A 25,102-nucleotide genomic window follows, 5' to 3' on the forward strand; every position below is an offset into this window, starting at 1 on the left:
ATGGTTCAGAACGCAGGAATGACTAATCACCACCTCCATGGGGACCGTGATGATCAGTTTAATGTGTCACATTTCTCTGTGGAGCTGGGTGGTGGTTTCAGTCCTGGCTCTGCTGCCCACAGCCTGTGTTCAGGCCCCAGGGTGTGAGAGAAGTTCTCATGGTGCATGCTCACTGTTCTTCACGTGCATTGTCTCTTAAGACCCTGTCACAAAGACACAAGGCCATTATTATCACTTACCCACAGGGTTACTATGAAACTTCATTATGATACTGAGGAGCAAACCCAGGGGTACTTTACCAATAAGCCACATCCCCATCCCCTTTTAATTTTGTATTTTGCAACAGGCTCTCCCTAAGTTGCTTAGGGCCTCACTAAGTTGCTGAGGATGGCTTTGAACTTGCGATCTTTCTGTCTCAACCTTCTGAGATGCTGGAGTACACCACCAGGCCTGGGAAGGCCATTGTTATCAGATTCTTGTTTTCCTTCTCAGTCCGTAGATAAGGAGGCAAAGTCAGGTTAAATGGCTCAAAGCCCTTGATTAGTTAGGTAGAACTGGTTTGAAAACCTTCACCTCTACCACTTACTATATGTGTGACCTTGAGTACTGTTACTTAATTTCCCAGAGCCTCTGTTTTCCCATCTGTGAAATGGGAGTAAGTATAAGACTTAACCTTTGTCAAGCATTTGTTAAATTCCAGGACTGTCCTAAAGATATTACATGGGTTTACTCAGAGAAGTTTCATAGTAACCCTGTGAGTAAGTAAAATCTTTATCCACATTTTACAGAGGAGGAAACAGATTACTTATTAATTATTCAAGTTTACACAGGAGGTATGTAACCACCATTTGAACTCAGGGATGATAATACCACCTCACAGTATAATTGTGAATTTAAAAAACTGATAACATATGTAGAAGTAAATATATGGTGAGAGTAACACAAAGATGAGGGGTCATTTATGAAATTATCCTGCAAGGAAGTTCTTGTTTTATACAAGAAGTGGTATAATATTTCTCAAGTAGACTGGGATAAATTAAGGATGCAGTGTGGGGACAGGGGGTTAGCTCAGTGGTAGCACATTGTCTACCATGTGTATGGTTCAATCCCTGGCACCCAAAAAGAAAATGTGTGTGTGTGTGTGTGTGTGTGTGTGTGTGTGTGTGTGTGTAGACACAGACAAGTTGTACAGAACAATAGTAAAAATATATATAATGCAACTGAGCTTTGTAGCACATGCCTGCAATCCCAGCAACTGGGAAGGCTGAGGCAGAAGAATGACAAGTTTGATGCCAGCTTGGGCAGCTTAACAAGATTATGTCTCAAAATAAAAAATAATAAAGTTCTGGGGATGCAGCTCAGTAGTAGAGCATCCCTGGGTTCAACCCCCATATTCCCTCAAAAAAGAGGTAGGGATGTACCTCAATGGTAGAGCACTAGTCTAGTATGCATGACACCCTAGATTCAATCCCCAGTACCATTAAGATAATAATATATATCATGCAAACACCAATGATAAGAAAGTTTCAAGACAAGGAGGCTTATTGGAAAGAGAATTTTTACAACAAATGTCTCAATTCATTAATAAAAGCTAATAATTCTAAGTGAGTATGCATCTAATCCATGAAAGAAAAAATGGACAGAACTAAAGAGAAAAATAGAAAAATTCCACTATTATAGTTAGAGTTTAACTTTTCAGGAATTGACAGAACTTGCATACATACACCGCCAAATTGGTAAGGAGCCTGGTGTGGTAGTGCACACCTGTAATCCCAGTAACTCAGGAGGCTGAGACAGGAGTATCACAAGTTCCAGGTCAGCCTCAGCAACTTAGCAAGACCCTGTCTCAAAATAAAAAATAAAAAAGAATTGCGGATATAGCTCTGTGATAGAGCACTCCTGGGTTTAATCTCTAGGAGCAAACAAAACAAAACAAATCAATAAAGACATGGAGGTTTTGAATATTACCAACCAAATGGATCTAATTGACAGTTATCAGAAAATACACAAAACAGCTGCAAAATACACATGCTTTCTAGTGCAAATAGAACATTCATTCAAGATAGAGCCCATGTTGGACCACAAAAAAGTGTCAATAAATTTCAAAGTATAATCTACTATAAGTAATTATTAAAATGAGGGTGAAGTTTGGCTATCTCATATTCTATGGTTTTCTGCATTCTCCTACTCTAACATGAGGCATTTTCTAGCACCTTCTTCCAAGTCTGCAATCATCATTATTTGCTTCTGAGGTTTCCAGATATCTTGCCAAGATTCAGACCCAGTTCTTTAATCCCCTATACAACTGAGATACTTAAATAGAAATTGCAAAGAATAACAAGAGCTTGAACTTAGTCTCCCTTTTCCTGGGTTCTGCAGTTCCCTATTCTCAGCAAATGCAATCTTCCACCTGAAGTTTGGCACCATATGATTTGGACACCCGCACATCTGTTGCTTAAGATTTACTAAAATAATTTCAGCTGCCACCGAGGACAATGAACTTCTGCAAACAAGAATCTGTCAATCAGGGATCATTTCTACAGAGTTCTTATCCTTTTATTCAGCTCATTTCTGGATTTGAGGGCATATTGGGGTCCAGACGCTACTGCCACTGCCTCCCAAAATGATGTGCTCTGTGTGTGTGTGTGTGTGTGTGTGTGTGTGTGTGTGTGTGTGTGTGTGTTGGTACTAATATCTCAGAGACAGTCAGTCCTTATAAATAAAATAACGCAATATTGCAAAGGGCTCCTAAATTGAGTTGGTGGTCCTTACAGACACAGTTCACTTGAAATAATGTACCGAAATAGGCATGGTGGCTCTTACCTGTAATCTCAGTAATCCAGCTTCCTGGAAGTCTGGGGCAGGAGCATTCCTAGTTTGAGGATACACTGGGCAATTTAGTAAGACCCTGTCTCAAAAAGTTTATTTATTTATTTAGGTACAGGGAATTGAACCCAAAGGGTGCTTAACCACTGACCAAATCCCCAGCCCTTTTTATATTTTACTTAGAGACAGGGTCTCACAAAATTGCTTAGGGCCTCACTAAATTGCTGAGGCTGGCTTTGAACTTGCAATCCTCCTGTCTCAGCCTCCCAAACTGCTGGGATTACAGGCGTGCGCCACCACACCCAGCTTCAAAAAGTTTAAAAAATAAAGAAGGTTTGGGCATAGCACAGTGATAGTGCACTTGCCTAGCATACAGGGGTGGGGGTGGGGTGGGGGTGGGGGTGGGGGCGGTTTTGGGGGTGGAGAGCATGCTGAGGCTATTTTCCCAGGAAAAAAACTTCTAGCTCCTTGACCTCTAAAATGCTGGGAGGAATATTGTGTCATCTTTTCACATTGAAGAAAAAAAAAAAAAAAATCCCCATACTTTAGCCCTACAGAACACCCAAGAGGCCGGGTGCGGTGGTGCATGCCTACAATCCCAGCAGCTCCAGAGGTTGAGGCAGGAGGATCAAGAGTTCAAAGCCAGCCTCAGCAAAAGTGAGGCGCTAAGCCACTCAGTGAGACCCTGTCTCTAAATAAAATACCAAATAGGGCTGGGGATGTGGCTCAGTGATTGAGTGTCTCCTAGTTCAATCCCTGGTACCCATCCCCGCAAAAAAACCACCCAAGAGCTGCATTTCTCTGTCTCATTTGTAATACAGGGTTGCTTCCAAACGCATCCAACATCCTCATCCGTCTCACTAAAGAAGTTCTAGGCAGTTACCCTGGCTTGCGCTCAGCACTTTCTTAGGGTCTACTTATTAAACTTCTTGCAGAATAAAACGCTGGAGACGCCACTTGGGGAAATGCAAGTTTCCATTCATTTCAAATACTTGCCACGCCTGTAGCATGTGAAGTGCCAGAGAGACGGCACCGAGGCAACCCAGGCTGCAGCCGCAGGACTCCAGGGCTTCAAGTGTGCACAGGAAGTTGGAGGGACCCAGATCTGGAACCCACCCAGTCGACCTCTCACTAGCAGCTGGACCTTAGGAAGAATCATGAGAGTCTTTAAGCCTTAGTTTAGATTCCTCATCTGTGAAATGGGGCTATGCAGGTAACCACTACCATAAGTGATTTTTTTAAAAATGGTGTTCATCTTCATATATACCTTAATCTAGCTCTTGTCTCCTTCTGTATTTTTGCCTCTTGGCCCCCTGGCTTGCTTTCTGCCTGTGCTATTAATAAACCAGACACATCTTCATCTCAGGTTCTTCCTTTTTGCTGTTTCTTCTGCCCAGAGGTGGTCCCAGATTTTTATGCATCTCAGTTTTTTTGTTCATTCATTCCTTTTATCCTTGAATTTCAGCTCACATAAATTCCCCCTCAGAGATTGTTCCTGGTCATTCATCAGGACCATACACTCTATCATCTTTTTCTGTTTTATGTTTTTTCAACATTCGTAATTATCAAACATTTCCCTACTGTGATTTATTTACTTATTTATTTATTTATTTTTGTACTGATGATAGGGTTGCTTTACCACTGAGTTATATCCTCAGTCCTATTTATTTATTTATTTTGGTACCAGGGATTGAACCCAGGGGCGCTCAGGCCTTTTTTGTATTTTATTTGGAGACAGGTTCTCACTAAGTTGCTCAAGGCCCCACTAAATTGCTGAGGCTGGCTTTGAATTTGAGATCCTCCTATCTCAGCCTCTGGAGTCACTAGGATTACAGATGTGCACCATTGCATCCAGCAATTCTTATTTTGAGACAGAATCTCACTAAAATTTAGCTGAAGGTCTGTCTAAATTGCCTCCACTGGACTCAAACTTCTGATTCTGCTGCCTCAGCCTCCAGAGTTGCTGGGTTACAGGTGTGTACTACTGGATTATAGGCGTGTATGACTTGGATTACAAGTACGTGCTACCGTGCATGTGGCTAGTGGGTTTATTTTTTAAAAGTAATTTCTTATCACTAGAACTTGTTCAGGGTTATGGCTCCTTGGACACAGGACAATGCCTGGCAGAATAGAGAGCTTGGAAATCTATACTTATTGAATGAATGAACCAAATGAAATAAGGTGTCTTAAAAAAGGGTGTAGACACTGGGGCTGGAATAGATTGAAAACAAAACAAGATCAGCCATTAGAGTTTTATATTTGTTGTGATAACATTTGCATCTCAGAAGAGGGGCTTTGTGTTGGCATTTGCATAACAAATTGACTCAGAAAAGTAATGAACCTAGAACAATCGTCCCATATCAAAGTTGAGCTGTAGTTGAAACAAAGCAAAACACAAAATCACTGGCAGCTTTGAAATCACACACCCATCTCATTGTCCCCACCCACAAGGTTTACCAAAAACTCTTAGGCGGTTTCCCCCCCGGCCAAATGTTGACGCTATTAAAATGACCAACTGGCGTCTAGGTGAGGAGGATGCATGCATGTTTTAGAAGAAAGGAAGGCAACTTACACCTTGCACAGCTGGATGCTACGTTGGACTCTCAAGCACAGGTAACGTAAAATGGGCAGTGGGGGACTGGGGATGAAGTGGAGGGAACACCCTTTAATTTTCCATCAGAACCACCAGAAGCCATTCCAAATACAACTTCAGACTAGGATCGTTGAACCTACACTGCAAAGAGAGCAACTCCAAGGAATGTCCCACCAGATGTCACCCATGTGCTCCTCCTAACCGTTTCTGAGGCTTTTCTGAATCCAGGGGTGGAGGGAATCCACTGACCTGGATTCCATCTTCCCCGACCCGCAGGACTAGGGACTGAACCCAGCAGGGTTCTACCACTGAGCTAGACCCCCCATCCCTTTTTATTGTTTAATTTTGAGACAGGGTCTCCCTGATTTTCCTAATCTGAACTCGCGGTTCTCCTGTCTCAGCCTCCGGGAGAGCTGGGATTACAGATGCTTGTCTCTGTGCCTAGCTCCAATTCTCCCTCTTAAATGAACATCCTTAAGGCTAAGGAGAGCCATGAAGAGCCTTGGATGCCAGGGTTAGGAATAGCTCTAAGCTCTTGAGGTTCCTAAGTAAGAGGCTATCAGTGGATGGCGCTGTGAGTAACATGGCTTAGAAGAAAGCAGATTGACTGGGAGAGGCCAGAGTGCAGGCTTTCACAGTTCAGGAAGGAAAGACAGTACAGAGCCCAGAAATGGAAGAGAAGTAGGATAAATTTAGCCAGGCCAGGTGGTGCATGTCTGTAATCCCAGCGACTTGAGAGACGGAGGCAGAATTACAAGTTGGGAGGCCAGCCTCAGCAGTTTAGTGAAGCCCTAAGCAATTTAGCAAGATCCTATCTCAAAATAAAAAATAAAAAGGGTTGGAGATGTGGCTCAGTGGTTAAGTGCCCATGGGTTTACCTTGGTACAAAAAAAGAAAGAAATTTTAAAAGGTGAATAAGAAGAATAAATAAGAGATGTGTAGGTCAGAGGTTTCTGGTGGGACTAAACAGGTCATAGAAGTTGCATGGGGTTGTGGTGAACTTGCTCATGGTTGATTCTTTTGCTTTTGGCCCAGAAGATGCAAACTGTTATGTGCCTCTTCAAAATAACAGCCCCTGGTGTCTGTCTACTGGACATAGCATGAAATAGAAATTTTGAAGGCACTGTGTCTTTTAAAAAAAATCCCCTTTTGTAGCACTTCCTTAAAAACAGCTATTTAATGCAACTCTGCCAGTGTGTTCTTGGTAGTTATATCTTGACAATTGTGATATTAATGGCATGTCTTCATAAAGGGTTAAGTGTCTTCCTGGTAAGTATTCAGCTTGTGTTTTTCAAAATACCTGTAACAACTGTCCATTTTTCTCCTTTGGCTGAATAAGTGTTTCTTAGCCTATTGTCTTATCATCTGCCTGTTAAGTTGCAAGATAAATTAAGTCATTGAAGTGATCAATAATGTTTTCAAGGTTTTTTCCTTTCCTTTGGGTTTGCTACTTTTAAGAGTCGTGATAGTCTTCTGGAGTATTTTAGTGAAAGGCAGCAAGTTTATTTAAGTATTTAATTCAAAATACAACATTCAGTACTTCAGTGCTCAGGAGTCAGGGCATAACTAACTGAGAGTAACTGATACAGCTTTTAAAAATTATCCATTATTGGTAATATTCACTAAAGACCATAGCTCAAGCAGTGATTTATGGATTTTTCTGTTTATATCTTCTTTTAATTGACTTGACACAGTGATTTTAAAAATTGAATTTTATTTTATTTTAACCGTGCTGGAAATGGAACCTAGGACCTCACACATGTTAGCTAAGCACTCTACCAGTCTCTTGAATAGAATTTTATTGTTTGATACATTGTATTGACATGTTATGGATATGTGTAATATTGGCATCCCCTAAATTACAGTGTCTTGTTGTATTAGTATTAAATACTAAAGAATAAGCTTATTGTGTTTGCAGGAAAAATGCTAGGAACTTGCATGAACAGTTGCTGGATTTGTTGACTGAAGTTATAGGCTGTGCTGGGCCCACCAAACTACACGTTCTTGGGTAGGTTGGTTTGTTGTGCCATTCTACAGAAAGTCCAGTTAAAAAGCATTTTAAGCATTGGTGTGTGTGATAATTGTTAACTTAAAGCAAAATCTAAATCATTTAAAGGGATAAAACAATAGATATTGTAAAATAACCTAGGATTCAAGAGATCCATGAATTGGCTTCATTGGGTAAATTCTATTTGTAATGTAAATCCATTTGTCATGGGAAAAAGAGATGACTTTTGTCAGACTCTCAGAAGGCGAAAAGGTTTTTTAAAAGTCCCCTGTTATAAAAGAGGGCTGTGCTAAGATAAACAGGATTTTAATTTTGAAAATTTTCAAATACTCAAATGTTTAAGAGGATTTTGAAGTACTTGAAATACCTAAAACATATCCCTGGTTATTTCTACATTCTTTTATCAGTGAAACAGTGTTGGCAATTAACTCTTATTCAGCTATTTTCACATTTAAAAAGTTGTAATGATAGAAAAGTAAAAAAGAACTATTTGTAGGAAATTCTCAAAGAGAATTCAGATGGTATTTGGTTATATGACATTTTTGGAAAGTATTCTTAAACAAGATCTTTTAATTCAGAACCAAATTAGAAATGTTTAATTTTTTAAATATTTAACTTTTTCAGAATCATCACTTATTAAGGAAGCATGGTAAGTTGACATTTTAAATCTTTACTCTCCATTTTAAAAACAAAATATTTCGATCAAATTAAATTTGTTAAATAATGAATAGTTTGCAAAGCAATTTCAGATCTTGGACATACTTAAGAAATTAACATTCATTTTCAAATCATGATCCATTAACATGGTTTTCTTGACCACTTTTTTCCTTCCTTCCTTCTTTCCTGCTTTTCTTTTTAAATTTTGTTTTGTTGACCTCTTTTCCTAAATCAGCTTCCCAAATTCTAATTCCGTGCTAAAATTTTATAAGATTGCTAAATGCTATACTTTAGGATTAATACTCTTCTTTAAATAATATACTATAGAGAAGCGGCTCTCACCTGGGATTGACTTTGTCCTCAAGGGCACATTTGGTGATATGAGACAGGGTTTTTGTTTGGTTATTGAGGATTGACCCCAGGGGTATTCTACCACTGATCTACCTCCCCAGTCCTTTTTATTTTTTGAGATAGGGTCTCACTAAGTTGCTTAGGATCTTGCTGAGCAACTGCTGAGGCTGGCCTCAAACCTGCCACCCTCCTGCCCCGAGTTGCTGAGGTCGCAGGTCTCTACCACTGCACTTAACAGAGATAGTTTTGAATGTCACAACTATATGGGAGGGCTACTGACATCCAGGGGCAGAGCTGGGGGTGCGTGCTTCTACACATTCTCTGCACAAGTTAGACCCCCCCACAACAAAGACAGTCAACATAGCAGTAATGTTGAGATTGAAAATACCATTTTATATCAGGAAAGTTAACTTCATGCATGATTTCACAACTCCAACCTTCTGCCATTGTTCCAACAGACTTCTGTTGAGCAAGACAAGCTGGGTCAAGCCTTTGAAGATGCTATTGAAGTACTAAGGCAGCATTCATCCGGAGATCTTCAGTACGCCCCAGGTAAAGATAAGTTACTTACTCTTTTCTGCTGGTGTGTCACATGGTCGATTGGTTTCATACACATGTAAGAATAAGAGTAATGATCAGAGGCTGGGGTTGGGAGGTAGCTCAGTGGCAGAGCACTTATCTATCATGTTCAAAGCCCTGGATATGAGCCACAGCATCACAAACAAAAACAAAATCAACAGCCCAGAATAGAGATGATGATGACAACAATAATGATGATTTTGCACTGCTGGGGGTCAAACCCAGGGCCTCACACATACTAGGAGAGTGTTCTACTATTGAACTGGGCCCACAACCTGGGAAGACAATTTTCATCTAAAGCATCTAGGATTAATTTTTGGAGGGGAATGGGGACCAGGGATTGAACTCAGGGTCACTCAACCATTGAGCCACAACCCCAGCCCTATTTTGTATTTTATTTAGAGACACGGTCTCATTGAGTTGTTTAGTGCCTCGCCTTTGCTGAGGCTGGTTTTGAACTCTCAATCCTCCTGCCGCAGCCTCTCAAGCCACTGGGATTACAGGCGTGTTCCACCTTGTCTGGCTAGGATTAATTTTTAATGAATGCAAAGCATATCCAGGGTTATGTAATCTAAATAAATTTCAAGTCTCACATACAAAAATGCAGAGATATAGAGAATGGCATTCCACATAAGAATACAAATACATAAAACGACCTATTGTTAAGAATGTCTGGTGCACATTTGTAATTCCATTTACTGAGGAGGCCTGATAGGAGCATGGTACCACAGAGCTACATCTGTAGCCCTGCCTCGGCCTTCCTAGTCACTGAGATTACAGGTATGCACCACTGTACCAGGCTCAAAATTTTAAAAATTTAAAGAAACTTAGGATGCAGCTCAGTGGTAGAACACTTGCCTGATACATGCAAGGCCCTGGATTTGACCACCAGTACTGCAAAAATAAGTTAGGAAAAAAGAATGCCTAATTGGGACTTATTAATCTAATCGATATTTTAATTACTCAGAAGACTTTCTAATTGTTTTAATTTCTTACCCACCTTTCACCCATTCAAATAGAGATGGTCTATTTGGACCATGTATTTCCCCCCTATAGACTATCTAGTGTAGATAAGATGCAAAAGGTTGCCTATTGAATTTGTATAGGGTATTGCAGAGAGTTCCAAGATGAAAGAAATTATGGTGTCTCAGGCTGCATGGAACATTGCTCTAGAAAGAGGAATGGGTTGTTAAAAAGTACACTTCTTGCATAATGGAATTAACACCATAGGGAAAGTACAAAGTGGTAAAAAAACCAGAGGTAGAAATTGAATATATAAGCACATGTGTATGCTTTGGCTGCTTGTCCATACACACACACATCACATCTATAAATACAAATAAATATATATATAAATTTTGACTTTCCTTTCTGTTTTTAAATTAGATTACAAAAATTACCTGGCTTTCATTAACCATTGTCCTCACATCAGAGGAAATTCCAGCTGCTATGGAGTGTTTCCTACAGAGGAACCTGTCTATAATTGGAGAACCATGATAGTGAGTATCAAGAGAACACACCTCAGTTACAGGCAAATTTCCTATCTGTGTCAGTCTACACTTGGCACATGCTAGCTGAGCACCAGTTTAGAGACAGCATTGACTACTGTTTTAGCATTTTTGTTCTTGTGATAAAAACACTGACAAGAACAATTAGAGGAGGAAAAGTTTATTTGGGGGCTCCTGGACTCAGAGGTCTCAGTTCATAGAAGACTGGTTCCATCCCTCATGGCTCTAGGTGAAGCAGAACATCATGGCTGCAGAGTGTGGTGGAGGAAAGCCCCTCGGGACATTACCAGGAAGCGGAGAGAAAAAAAGAAGAGGGAGGTTAAGCCCAGTTCACCCTATACAAACCAAAGCCACGCCCCCAATGATCACCTCCCCTAGCCGCAGTCAGCAGCTGGTAGTTACCACCCAGTTAATCCTCATCAGGAGATTAACGCACTGATTAGTCTCGGCTGTCATAACCCAATCATTTCACCTCTAAACCATCTTGCATTGTCTCACACAAGACCTTTTGGGAGACACATATCCACACCATAACGAAGAAGAAAATACTAAGGGCCATCAGTTGTGACCTGAACTTGACAGTCAACGTGGAGGATCAGCCCCAGTGCTGTTGAGAAGGAAACTACCCTTTGCCATTGTTCTATACTCTGCCTCACGTTGGTCTGAATGACTTCTGTAAAGAGGAGGTGTTTTTAGAGTTCTCATATCGCTGATTCTCCTTCGTCCATCTGGAGAACTGCAGAAACATATGATTCCTCTGAAAGACAGGACCAAGACCCAAACTTCCCCCTTTTTTTGTGTGTGGATGCTGGGAATTGCATTTAAAATATTTCATTTAGAGATAGGGTCTCACTGAGTTGCTTAGGGCCTCACTAAATTGCTGAGGCTGATTTTGAACTCTCAGTCGTCCTCCTTCAGTCTCCCCAGCTACTGGGATTACAGGCATGAGCCATGATGCCTGGTCTCCTTATTTTTTATTTTGAGGTAGGGTCTTCCTAAATTGTTTAGGGCCTCATTAAGTTGATGAAGCTGGTCTTGAACCTGTGATCCTGCCTTAGCCTCTTTAGCCTCTAGGATTATAGATGTGCACCACTGCATAGGGCTCCAAGTACCCCTTCTGGCTTTCCTTATAGTCTTGTATGCTCTTGCTCTTACTCTGCTTTCTTTCCTGAGCTGGCTACACGTATTGGACCAATTCAATTCTATTTTAGTAGCATACCTGAAAAGGGAGATGTCCCCACCATCTTTCCATTCATGTGTTTTTTTTTTCTTTTTCTTTTTTTGTTCTTTTTGTGACATTGGGGATTGAATCCAAGATGCTCTACCACTGAGCTACATCCCTAGTCCTTCTTTAAAAAATTTTAATTTTGAGACATGGTCTTCCTAAATTGTCCAGACTGGCCTTGTACTTGCAATTCTCTTGCCTCAGACGCGAGTGACCAGGATCACAGGTGTGTGCAGCATGCCCTGCCATTTATGTGTTCTTTTCCATAGTTTCTTTCATGCAGCTGTTTGAACAAGCAGTCTTAATAAAGATGGGGTCTAAAGGTGAAATCTTCTTCTTCTTTTTTTTTTTTTTTTTGCTTCAATCATTACCTTCAACTACACTATGTCCAATGTCCCTTTTCTGTCCCTATAAATTGCTCTGTAGGACCTTTCCAAAAGACACTTAACCTTTGCTACTTTAATCTTTTCTACTTCCACTTAGGGTTGCCAACTACAATGCAGAATGCCTAATATTTTTATTTGCTAAACATAGCCTTCCTACTTCTAGTTCAACTCCAAACCCCTAGCATGGGCTGCATAGCCACTTGTGGCTGGGGACGCCTTGCCTGCTGGGCAGCCTCCTGTGTGGGGTATGGTAAGATGGGTCAAGCCCAACCCTTTCCACTGTGTTTCATTAGATTCACATATCCTTGCCATATGGAAGGGCAGGAGCTCGGGCTGCTTCCTCCTGTCCCTTCTCTTGAATCCACCCTCCCTTGGCCGCCATCTTTATCCTCTTATCTCCTCTTGCCCAGATTGGCAGCCAACATAGGATTTAAAGACACATGCCTATAATCTCAGCAACTCCAGAGGCCAAGACAAGAGGATTACAAGTCGAGGCCAGCCTCAGCAATTTAGGAAGAACTTGTCTCAAAATATTTAAAGGGTTGGAGATGTGGCTCAGTGGTGAATTATCTCTGGGTTCAGTCCCCAGTACCAAAAGAAAAAAAAAAAAGAGACCATCTTTCTGACACCTCAAACTTATTATTTTTGATCTTTCATTCTCATTGGGCATTCTGAAAGGGAAGGAGTGAAACAATCCCTTCTCTTTCTCACAGGGAGAAAGGACATGAACCTCTCCTCATAAAGCCAAAGACTAACCTCCATCCCTTGATCCTCTCTTTACGTTAGTTTGATGTGATTCTTTCATGGGCGCTATCTGGCTGCAGCTGAGGGTAGCACCTCTTAGAATTTGAGAGATTCTTAGCATGACTTTTGCTCCTTACTTTTGACTTTAGTCACCAATTGGGGGCCACAGGAGAAGTTCCCACTTAACATTCTGTTGTATTATTTACATAGAACAGTGCTGCAGACTTCTATTTTGAAGGAAATATTCATCAACCTCTGCAGAACATAACTGAAAATCAGTTCATAGAACCTGCTGTCTTCCAGCAGAAGGGAGGAAAAGGTAAGTTGATATAGCGTTCCTTACATAGGTATGGTAATCAGGTTGTTGTCATGACAGATTTAAATACATTTTTATATCTGAATTTAAAATTGTATTTGCAAAATATTCTCTTATGCCCAGTCTGTAGTCTCTGTACTTGGGAAGCTGAAGTGGAGGATTGATTGAGTTCAGAAGTTTGAGACCAGCCTGGACAACATAAGGAGACTCCATGTAGTAAAAAATAAAAATTCTCTTATTACAATAGTGATAATTTAACTCTGATTGATAGGAGAACGCTAAACCAGATGTGGTGGTATACTCCTATAATCCCAGCTGCTCAGGAGGCTGAGGCAGAAAGATCACAGATTTGAGGCCAGTCTGGACAACTTAATGAGACTATATCTCAAAATTTTTAAATAAAAATACTGGGGAGGGCTGGGGAGATAGCTCAGTCAATAGAGAGCTTGCCTTGCATGCACAAGGCCCTGGGTTCAATCCCCAGCACCGCAAAAAAAAAAAAAGGGAAAAGATGTGGCTGGGCTGGGGATATAGCTCAGTTGGTAGAGTGCTTGACTTGCCAGTACAAGGCCCTGGGTTCAATCCCCACCACTGCCCAAAAAAAAAAAAAAAAAAAAAAAAAAAAAAAAAAAGAAAAAGAAATCTATTTCTCACCTAGATTTCCTGGAAAAAAATTTAAATGTTGATAGACCTTTATTTTATTTTATTTTGGGGGGGGGGGGTACTAGGGATTTTTTTAAATTCATTTTTATTGTAAACAAATGGGATATATATTGTTTCTCTGTACATGAAGTAGAGGCATACCATTTGTGTAATTATACATTTACCTAGGGTAATAGTTTTTGATTCATTCTGTTATTTTTTTCTCCCCCCAACCCCTCCCACCCCTCTTATCCCTCTGTAGAGTCCCTCCTTCCTCCATTCTTGCCCCCTTCCAACCCCCTATATGTGTCATCATCCCCTCATCAGTCCTTTGTCCTTTGGCTTTTTGAGATTGGCTTATCTCACTTAGCATGATATTCTCCAACTGCATCCATTTGCCTGCAAATGCCATAATTTTATTATTCTTTATGGCTGAGTAATATTCCATGGTATATATATACCACAGTTTCTTTATCCATTCATCAATTGAGGGCATCTAGGTTGGTTCTGCAATCTGGCTACTGTGAATTGAGTAGTTATGAACATTGTTGTGGCTGTATCTCTGTAGTATGCTGAGTTTAAGTCCTTTGGGTATAGGCCGAGGAGTGGGATACTGGGTCAAATGGTGGTTCCATTCCAAATTTTCTAAGGAATCTCCACACTGCTTTCCAGAGTGGCTGCACTAATTTGCAGCCCCACCAGCAATGTATGAGTGTACCTTTTTCTCCACATTCTCTCCAACACCTATTGTTGCTTGTATTCTTCATAATCGCCATTTTAATTGGGGTGAGATGGAATCTTAGGGTAGTTTTGATTTGCATTTCTCTTATTACTAAAGATGGTGAACATTTTTTCATATATCTGTTGATTGCTTGTATATGTTCTTCTGTGAAGCGTCTGTTCATATCCTTAGCTCATTTGTTGATTGGGTTATTTATATTCTTGGTGTAGAGTTTTTTGAGTTCTTTATAGATTCTGGAGATTAGTGCTCTATCTGAAGTATGAGTGGCAAAGATTTTCTCCCACTCTGTAGGTTCTCTCTTCGCATTGCTGATAGTTTCCTTTGTTGAGAGAAAGCTATTTAGTTTGAATCTATCCCAGTTGTTGATTCTTGCTTTTATTTCTTGTGCTATGGGAGTCCTGTTAAGGAAGTCTGATCCTAAGCCAACATGTTGAAGATTTGGACCACTCTTTCTTCTATAAGATGCAAGGTCTCTTGTCTGATTTCGAGGTCCTTGATCCATTGTGAGTTGATTTTTGTGCAGGGTGAGAGATAGGGGTTTAGTTTCATTCTGTTGCATATGGATTTCCAGTTTTCCCAGCACCATTTGTTGAAGAGGCTATCTTTTCTCCATTGCATATTTTTGGCCCCTTTGTCTAGTATGAGAAAATTGTATTCATTTGTGTTTGCGTCCGTGTCCTCTATTCTGTACCATTGATCTACCTGTCTATTTTGGTGCCAATACCATGCCGTTTTTGTTACTATAGTAACAGTATAGTTGAAGTTCTGGTATTGCAACACTCCCTGCTTCATCTTCCTGCTAAGGATTGTTTTAGCTATTCTGGGTTTCTTATTCTTCCAGATGAATTTCATGATTGCATGCTCTATTTCTGTAAGGTATGTCTTTGGGATTTTAATTGGAATTGTATTGAATCTATATAGCACTTTTGGTAGTATGGCCATTTTGACAATATTAATTCTGCCTATCCAAGAACATGGGAGATCTTTCCATATTCTAAGGTCTTCCTCAATTTCTTTCTTCAGTGTTTTCTAGTTTTCATTGTAGAGATCTTTTACCTCTTTGGTTAGATTGATTCCCAAGTATTTTTTTTTTTTTTGAGGCTATTGCAAATGGAGTTGTTTTTCTCATTTCCCTTTCAGCTGTTTCATCGCTTGCATATAAAAATGCTTTAGATTTATGTGTGATTTTATAGCCTGCTATTTTGCTGAATTCATTGATGAGGTCTAGAAGTTTTCTGGAGGAGGTTTTTGGATTCTCTAAATATAGAATCATGTCATCCGCAAATAGTGACAGCTTAAGTTCCTCTTTTCCTATTCGTATCCCTTTAATTTCTTTAGTCTGCCTAATTGCTCTGGCTAGAGTTTCGAGAACAATGTTGAATAGAAGTGGTGAAAGAGGACATCCCAGTCTTGTTCCCGTTTTTAAAGGGAATGGTTTCAGTTTTTCTCCATTAAGAATGATGTTGGCCATGGGCTTAGCATAAATAGCCTTTACAATGTTCAGGTATGTTTCTACTATCCCTATTTTTCCTAGTGTTTTGAGTATGAAAGGTGTTGAATTTTGTCGAACGCTTTTTCTGAGTCAATTGAAATAACCATATGATTCTTATCCTTAAGTCTATTGACATGATGGATTACGTTTATTGATTTACGGATGTTAAACCATTCTTGCATTCCAGGGAAGAACCCCACTTGATCATGGTGCACGATTTTCTTAATATGCTTTTGGATATGGTTTGCCAATATGTTGTTAAGGATGTTTGCATCTATATTTATCAAGGATATTGGTCTAAAATTTTCTTTTCTTGATGTGTCTTTTCCTGGTTTTGGTATGAGAGTGATATTAGCTTCATAGAATGAGTTCGGTAGGGTGCCCTCCTTTTCTATTTCCTGGAATACTTTGAGAAGTATTGGAATGAGATCTTCTTTGAAGGTCTTGTAGAACTCGGCTGAGAATCTGGTCCTGGGCTTTTCTTGGATGGTAGATTTTTAATGGCTTCTTCTATTTCATTGCTTGATATTGATCTGTTTTAATTGTATATGTCCTCCTGGTTCAGTTTGGGAGGCTCATATGTCTCTAGAAATTTGTCAATGTCTTCAGTAGATTCTATTTTGTTGGAATACAGATTTTCAAAGTAGCTTCTAATTATGTTCTGTATCTCAATGGTGTCTGTCGTGATATTTCCTTTTGCATTATGTATTTTAGTAATTTGAGTCTTTTCGCTCCTTCTCTTTGTTAGTGTGGCTAAGGGCTTGTCTATTTTGTTTACTTTCTCAAAGAACCAACTTTTTGTTTTGTCAATTTTTTGAATTGTTTCTTTTGTTTCAATTTCATTGATTTCAGCTCTGATTTTAATTATTTCCTGTCTTCTACTACTTTTGCTGTTATTCTGTTGTTCTTTTTCTAGGGCTTTGAGCTGTAATGTTACGTCATTTAGTTGTTGACTTTTCATTCTTTTCTGGAATGCACTCCATGCAATGAATTTTCCTCTTAGTACCGCTTTCATAGTGTCCCAGAGATTTTGATATGTTGTATCATCATTCCCATTGATCTCTAAGAATTTTTTTATCTCCTCCCTGATGTTTTCTGTTATCCATGTTTCATTCAATAGCGTATTATTTAGTCTCCAGGTGTTGGAATAATTTCTGTTTTTTATTTTGTCATTGATTTCTACTCTCAGTCCATTATGATCTGATAGAACACAAGGCAGTATCTCTATTTTTTTGCATTTCCTAAGGGCTGCTTTGTGGCATAACATATGGTCTGTTTTTGAGAAGGTTCCATGTGCTGCTAAGAAGAAAGTGAATTCACTCATTGATGGATGGATATTCTATATATGTCTGTTAAGTCTAGGTTATTGATTGTGTTATTCGGTTCTATGGTTTCTTTGGTTGGATTTTGTTTGGAAGATCTATCTAGTGGTGACAGCAGTGTGTTAAAGTCACCCAGAATTATTGTGTTGTGGTCTATGTGATTCCTGAAATTGAGAAGGATTTATTTGATGTACAGGGATGCATCATTGTTTGGGGCATAAATATTCACTATCGTTATGTCTTCCTGATTTATGGTTCCCTTAAGCAGTATGAAATGTCCTTCTTTATCCCTTCTGACTAACTTTGGCTTGAAGTCCGTTATTTTACTGAGCCCAGGTGCGTGGTAGGTTTTTTCCCATCCTTTAGTCTGTGGATGTCTTTTTCTATGAGATGAGTCTCTTGCAGGCAGTATATTGTTGGGTCTTTCTTTTGAATCCATTCTGCCAGTCTATGTCTTTTGATTGATGAGTTTAGGCCATTAATGTTCAGGGTTATTATTGAGATATGATTTGTATTCCCAGTCATTTGGCTTATTTTTGGTTTTTAACTTGGCTTGGTTTCTCCTTTGAGTGGTTTTTCTCTAAGGTAGTTCCTCCCTTTGCTGACCTACATTATTGTTTTTCATTTTCTCCTCAAGGAATATTTTGTTGAGAACATTCTGTAGTGCAGGCTTTCTATTTGTAAATTCTTTTAACTTTTGTTTATCATGGAAGGATTTTATTTCATCTTCAAATTTGAAGGTTAGTTTTGCTGGGTATAGGATTCTTGGTTGGCAACCATGTTCTTTCAGAGCTTGAAATATATTGTTCCAGGCCCTTCTAGATTTTAGAGTCTGGATTGAGAAGTCTGCTGCTATTCGTATTGGTTTCCCCCTATATGTAATCTGATGCTTTTCTCTTGTGGCCTTCAAAATTCTATCTTTATTTTGAATGTTAGGCATTTTCATTATAATGTGCCTTGGTGTGGATCTGTTTTGATTTTGTGCATTTGTTGTTCTGTAAGTCTCTTGTATTTGATTTTCCATTTCATTCTTCAGATTTGGGAAATTTTCTGATATTATTTCATTGAATAGGTTGTTCATTCCTTTGGTTTGTATCTCTGTGCCTTCCTCAATCCCAATAATTCTTAAATTTGGTCTTTTCATGATGTCCCATAGTTCTTGGAAATTCTGTTCATGATCTCCTACCATCTTCTCTGTTTGGCAACTTTATTTTCAAGATTAAATATTTTGTCTTCATTTTCTGAGGTTCTGTCTTCCAAGTGGTCTAGTCTTTTGGTGATGCTTTCCATTGAGTTTTTTATTTGGTTTATTGTTTCCTTCATTTCAAGGATTTCTGTGTGTTTGTTTGTTTGTTTGTTTTTTGAGAATCTCTATCTCTTTGTTGAAATGATCTTTTGCTTCCTGCAGGTGCTCTTTCAGCTTATTGGTATTATCATTTATTGCTTGCATTTGCTCTCTTATCTAATCCTTTGCTTCGCGAATCATCTTAATCATGTATAATCTGAAGTCCTTTTCTGACATTTTTCTAACATACTGTCACTGGATTCTATTAATATAGAATCTAGATTTGTTTGGATCATTTTCTTCCCTTGTGTTTTCATGTTGTTCCTGTATCTTCCCCTCTAGCAGTGTAGATCTGGGGTATTGCAGATTTCCCCCTATAGGCTTATAGTGGCCCTATAGGTTTCCAAAACCCTTTCTTTAAGGGGATATCAATATTAGCAGTGCCCAAATCACACACTACACAGTCCTTGACCAAATAGCCCCTATGAGGACAATGACAAAATTGTCAAAATAAAGAGAATGAGTTAAAATATTTTCTTCAATAAAACAAACAGATTTGCAATAAGGTCTGCAGTTTCTAATGGAGGACAAAGAGGATGCAGAGGGATGTAGAATGTGGCTGTTAATGGGATAAGAAAAGATTATACACAAGTTCTAGATAACAGGGTGAGAGTGTAATCAAAAGAAATTGGATGTTAGCATGCAAAAAAAGGGAGAAAGAGACTCTGAGGGAACAGGTAAACAAAAGGAAAAGAGAGCAAGAAAAGTAAAGAAATAAAAACTTAAGTTTTTTCAATAAGGAGGAAAAAGAAAATCTACAGTATAACAGTCATAGAGTAATGAAACCTCCCAGTGTTCAGTAGCCTGATGCATGAGAGGTACCTGACAATGAGCTTCAAGCCTCCAGCAGGCATCTCAGGATGGGTTTTGCCCCACCCAAAGATCGGAGCTACGGCATCCAGGATTACCCAAGATGGCCGCTCTGGCTTCGAAATGTGTTGGCAAATGGGGAGCTGCAGCTCAGGGGTGGATGTGGTCAGCTGGAGGTCCTGGAGGTGGGATGCAGTTGGTCAGGCAGGGGTCCTGGAGGTCCTGTGTTTGGTGTGGTTGTGGGATCCTGGAGGCCAGGTGCAATCAGTCAGTCTGGGGTCCCAGTGATAGGGCACAGTCAGTTGGTCTGGGGGTCCTGGCGGCAGGGAGTGGTCAGTTGATGTGAGGGCCCCAGAGGCAGGGAGTGATCAGTTGGGCTGAGGGATCCTGGAGACGGGGCTCAGTCAGCCCGGCCAGGGGTCCTGTGGGGCCTGGCTGTTGTCTCAAAATGGCAGCAGCCACGTGTAATCAAACCTGCAGGTACTGTAACAGTGAATTTCCAGGCAACAGCAGCCAGCTGGTGCTCCACTGGCAGTCGGCGATCAGTTTGCTGAGTGTTGTCAGACGATCGGGAGGTGAACCTCGTGCGTTGGGTGATGGATAGGTATAAGGCAGGCGATGGACAGGCGAGAGGCAGGCAAATGGCAGATGATAGATGCCTGACAGTGAGCAATCTGCACTCAAAAAAGGCGTTGATATGCTGGCAGACTGCAGGTCATCACAGCAGACAAATGGGGTAAACACCAGGGAATCGATAAGCAACGAAAACTGCCTCGCCGAGAAACAGATATCCTCTGCTTGAAACCAGAGTTACGGAGTGACAAGGAACACAGCCTCCCTCTAGTCCGCCATCTTGGATCCCCCCTAGACCTTTATTCATTTATTTATATGTGATGCTGAGAATCGAACCCAGTGCCTCACACATGCTAGGCAAGTGCTCTACTTCTGAGCCACAAACCCAGCCTCCATTAATTTAATATTTCATAATTTTTAAATCATGATTTGTAGAATTAAGATGATGGTCTTATATCATCATTTGGCAAAATGTCACAGCAGGGCAGCAGCCTCTGCTGGCTAAGTAGGGACCATGCCCCTTCTTATGCTGTACTGGAGAGTGTAAATGGGTACAAAGCTTGGGAAGGAAATTTGTCAGTACTTATGAAAATTTTAAACATTCATGCCTTTTGACAGTTTGGCACTATATAACTCAGTGGTTGAGTGTAGGTGTATATTAATTGTGTTAGCCTGAACAAATAATTTAATCACTTTACCACAGTTTCCTTATTCAAAAAATAAATGATAACTGTACTGATGATGTAAGATTAAATGAGAAAACCTGTATAAAACATTGTGCTCAGAGCCAGCAGTGTGGAGAATTTCCACATAAGGGTGTATGTGTGTGTTAGGATGTTCATTACAAGGTTGTTTGTAATCTTTAACAAATTGGGAGCTCACCTCTATTGAAGTATAAGATACTGAGATGCATAAGATATATTCCAGTTCAACCAAACCTTTTTTTTTTTGGTGGGGATACCAGTCATTGAACCCAAGGACACTTTACTACTGAACTATATCCACACCCCTTTTTATTTTTTATCTTGAGATAGGGTCTTGCTATTTGCTGAGTGCCTCCTAAGTTATCGAGGCTGGCTTTGAACTTGTGATCCTCCTGTCTCAGCCTCCTGAGTCACTGGGATTATAGGTGTGAGCCACTGTGCTCATGCAATTTTAAAAATTATACATTATTTAATTAATTAATTTACTTATTTATAACAGGATTGAACCCAGGGGCATTTACTACTGAACCACATCCCCAGCCCTTTTTATTTTTTATTTGGAGACAGGGTCTCACTAACTTGCTTGGGGCCTCACTAAGTTGCTGAAGCTGGCCTGAAACTTGTGATCCTCCTGCCTCAGCCTCCTGAGTGGCTAAGATTTCAGGCATGCAACATCACACCTGTCCAACATGATACATTATTTTAAATGAACATACAAGGGATTGAACTCAGGGCCTCACACATGCTAGGCAAGTGCTCTAATACTGGCCTACATCCATTTTAAATTTGATTTTGAGACAGGGTCCTGCTAAATTGCCTGGGTTTGTTGTTGTTGTTTGTATCAGGGATATAACCCATGGGTACTTAACCACTGAGCCACATCCCCATCACTAAGTTACTTAGGGCCTCACTAACTTGCTGAGGCTGGCTTTGAGTGCATGATCCTCCTGCCTCAGCCTCCCGAGTGCTGGGACTACAGGCATGTGCCACCATGTTTGGCTTACATGAATACATATTTTTAAAATTACACAATATACTATACCCTAGAATCATAAAATTCTAAATACCCAATAATACTCTAACTCAGTAAGGAATAATATATAAAATCAAACAAAAACAAACTCTAGAGCGTGAAACCAGTATCTCCTGTGTTGTGGAACTGTGTCTGTAGAGGACACATCACCTACCATTTTCTGTTTTTAGATCCTTAGTTTTTCACTTGAAATAGGCATACATTTGAAATGCAATGAGATTATAAAGTATTTTGGGTGTTTATTCTTAGAAGGAAAATTAGTACACCCATAAAAGAACATATATAATTATTAAAAGGCTTGAAGGCATTCCTTATGTATTGACACAGAAAAATACTCTAAAATACATTTTAGTTATCTTAATTCCATAATTCAAAAGTAATAATGGCTATTAAATTTTTGTAATTCGAGCAATTCCCAAGAATGTAAAGAGTAAGTATTCATTCTCTTCTTCTCAGCTATATCCAGAAGCAATTCACCATGGTCACCCATTTGGTATTTAACCTACCTATAGCTAGCTAATCTCTATATTGTTCTACGAGTTTTTAAGACATATTAATTTCTAGCAGCATGTGGTGGTGCACATCATTTCAGCACTCTGGGACTAAGGCATGAGGATCGTTAAGTTTGAGGTCAGTCTCAGCAACTTAGCAAGACCCTATCTCAAAACGAAAAACAAAGTGCTGGCGATGTAGCTCAGTGTCAGTGGTAAAGCACCCCAGTTTCAATCCCCAGTACCTCTACACACACACAAAAGAAGAAAGAAAAAAAAATATACATTATTTCCTGAAAAACAGTGCAAGAATATGATCCCCTTTTTAATTTTTAAGTGATGTGTATCTTTATATATGCAAAAAAAATAAGAAAAACATTTTCTAGAAGTGTCTAGAATATGCTAGAATTTTTAGTTTCAGTTCACACTTTTGATCCTTTTTATTTGGAAAAAAAAAAAAATGTGTGTCCTGGGGATTGAACCCAGGGGCATTTCACCATTGAACCACACCCCCAGTCCTTTTTATTTTTTATTTTGAGACAGGGTCTCACAAAGTTGCTTAGAGCCTCACTAAATTGCTGAGTCTGGCTTTGAGCTTGTGATCCTCCTGCCTCAGCTTCTGGAGTCACTAGAATTATAGGTGTCTGCCTATAATTCTAGTGACTCCAGCCTCCTATTTTCAAAGAATAAATTTTTTTACATTTTTCAAAAGTTGAGAACTAATTTTAGAAGATAACGATCTCAACAAAGACCAACAAGACAGCTGGAGAAGAGACAGAAGCGTCTTACTTAGTACTGTCATTTTAATTCATGATGTGTTTTTGGTAAGTCCCTTGCATTTCTCAATTCTCCAATTCAAAATAATATAATGCAAATGATAATCTCTGTGAAAGGTTCGTGGCTTTTGGATGAGTGATGACTGATGCAAGAATCTTACTCCCCAGAGACTGATTAAAGGAGTTGGGAATCAACTGTTTTACGTCCTCAAGGGGAAAATGGAATTTGTTCATGGGTTTTTTTTTTTGTTTTTTCAACTACTGATGGATCTGATGGAGGCTGATAGTTACAGGCTAATTCAGAAGTCACAAAACAAGCTATCACCTTTGCTTTCCTGAGTTCTCTGTTAGGTCAAAGAACTCTTTATCAGCTGAAACACACAAAAAAGAAATTCTCTCAAATTTTCCTGTCAAGTTGTTTTGAAATATAAATGACTGCCTTCATGAAAGGTGATAAACTCTGGTAGTACCATTAGCTTTCATGGCAACAGAGAAATCACAATATCTTTTGTCATTGTTCTTGAATAATAGCATAAAAATATTTTTTTGGCATTTCTACTCCCGTTTTTTTCTATTACATATTTTGGTTTTGTTTTTGTACTGGGGATTGAACCCAGGGGTTCTCTACCACGGAGCCACATTCCCAGCCCTTTTTATTATTTATTTTGAGACAGGGTCTCACTAAGTTGCTTAGTGTCTCGCTAAGTTGCTGAGGCTGGCCTTTAACTTTCCATCCTCCTGCCTCAGCCTCTGGAGCTGCTGAGGGATTGCAGGCTGCAGCACCTCACCAGGCTCTATTTTAGATTTTTAAAGTCATTGTGCAACTAAATCCAGAGTCAGCATCTTTACCTAAGTTGTTATGACTAATTCCCCTAATACTACTATTTGCATCCTGTTTTCATGTTATAAAGTACAGTCACATCCTTTACCTCATTTGAATAAAGATCCTTTAAAATGTCATGTTTCCCAGCAAAGGCTTTTGAAGCATCTCTTTAAAGACACTGAACTTTGCTCTCCATTTTGCCCAGTTTTGTTGTTCTCTAGAAAGTTTAACATGACATAAAACAAGGGGTCAGGATTTAACTGTGAAGAAAGATCACATAACAAATGGAGCCCCAAATAAAGAGGCTCCAGGATTACCTATTCCAGCAAAAGGTGGTACAGATCTTTTGACAATTTCCACAGCAAGAGAAGGTCCAGTTGCAACTTCAACAGGCCAAATAGATCTTTGACCTTTAAGTCCTATAAAATGATACCATAAATGCATTTCTAAGAGGGAGGAGGAGGAAAACCAATCCCAGTTTGGCTTTTAATTCTACATCTACTCCATGAATCCTTCTGAGGAGATTCTCTGGGAACAGCTATGGTGGAGTCTGATGCTCTTTGTCTCCGTTGCAGGCAGGAAGAAGCTCAGGCTGTTTGAATACCTCCACGAGTCCCTGTGCAGTCCCGAGATGGCATCTTGTATTCAGTGGGTAGATAAAAGCAAAGGCATATTTCAGTTTGTATCAAAAAACAAAGAAAAACTTGCTGAACTTTGGGGGAAAAGAAAAGGCAATCGGAAGACTATGACTTATCAGAAAATGGCCAGAGCCCTGAGGAATTACGGAAGAACTGGGGAAATCATCAAAATCCGGAGGAAGCTCACCTACCAGTTCAGCGAGGCCATTCTCCAAAGACTCTCTCCACCTCATTTCTTGGGTAAAGAGATCTTCTACTCACAGTCTGTTCAACCTGATCCAGAATATCTCAGTTTAAATAACTGGAATGCCAATTTCAACTATGCATATGCCAATTACCGTGAGCTAAGTTACCCTGATTACTAAATATACTCTCTCATTTCCCCACTGCCTGGCTTCAGGCAACCCTACAAAGCCTCAGGATTTTTCTCTTAAAGCAGTTGGTCTTCCATCTCCACAGGTTCCACATCCATGGATGGAAAATATTGGAAAAAACCAATTGTTTCTGTACTTTACATG

The 25,102-nt window shown here is 39.7% G+C and overlaps 1 protein-coding gene across 1 annotated transcript; it reads left to right on the forward strand.

Annotated features, from left to right (window-relative positions):
* Nucleotides 1-25,102, forward strand: SPIC (Spi-C transcription factor; the record flags this gene model as incomplete). The annotated part of the gene is made up of 5 exons (XM_079139921.1): nucleotides 1-141; nucleotides 8,894-8,987; nucleotides 10,401-10,513; nucleotides 13,088-13,196; nucleotides 24,522-25,102. The coding sequence occupies 5 exons, from the start codon at nucleotides 1-3 to the stop codon at nucleotides 24,947-24,949; spliced, it is 885 nt and encodes a 294-aa protein (XP_078996047.1). The 3' UTR covers nucleotides 24,950-25,102.

The sequence above is a fragment of the Sciurus vulgaris genome (genome assembly GCF_902686455.1).
Source record: "Sciurus vulgaris genome assembly, chromosome: 5".
Lineage (NCBI taxonomy): Eukaryota > Metazoa > Chordata > Mammalia > Rodentia > Sciuridae > Sciurus > Sciurus vulgaris.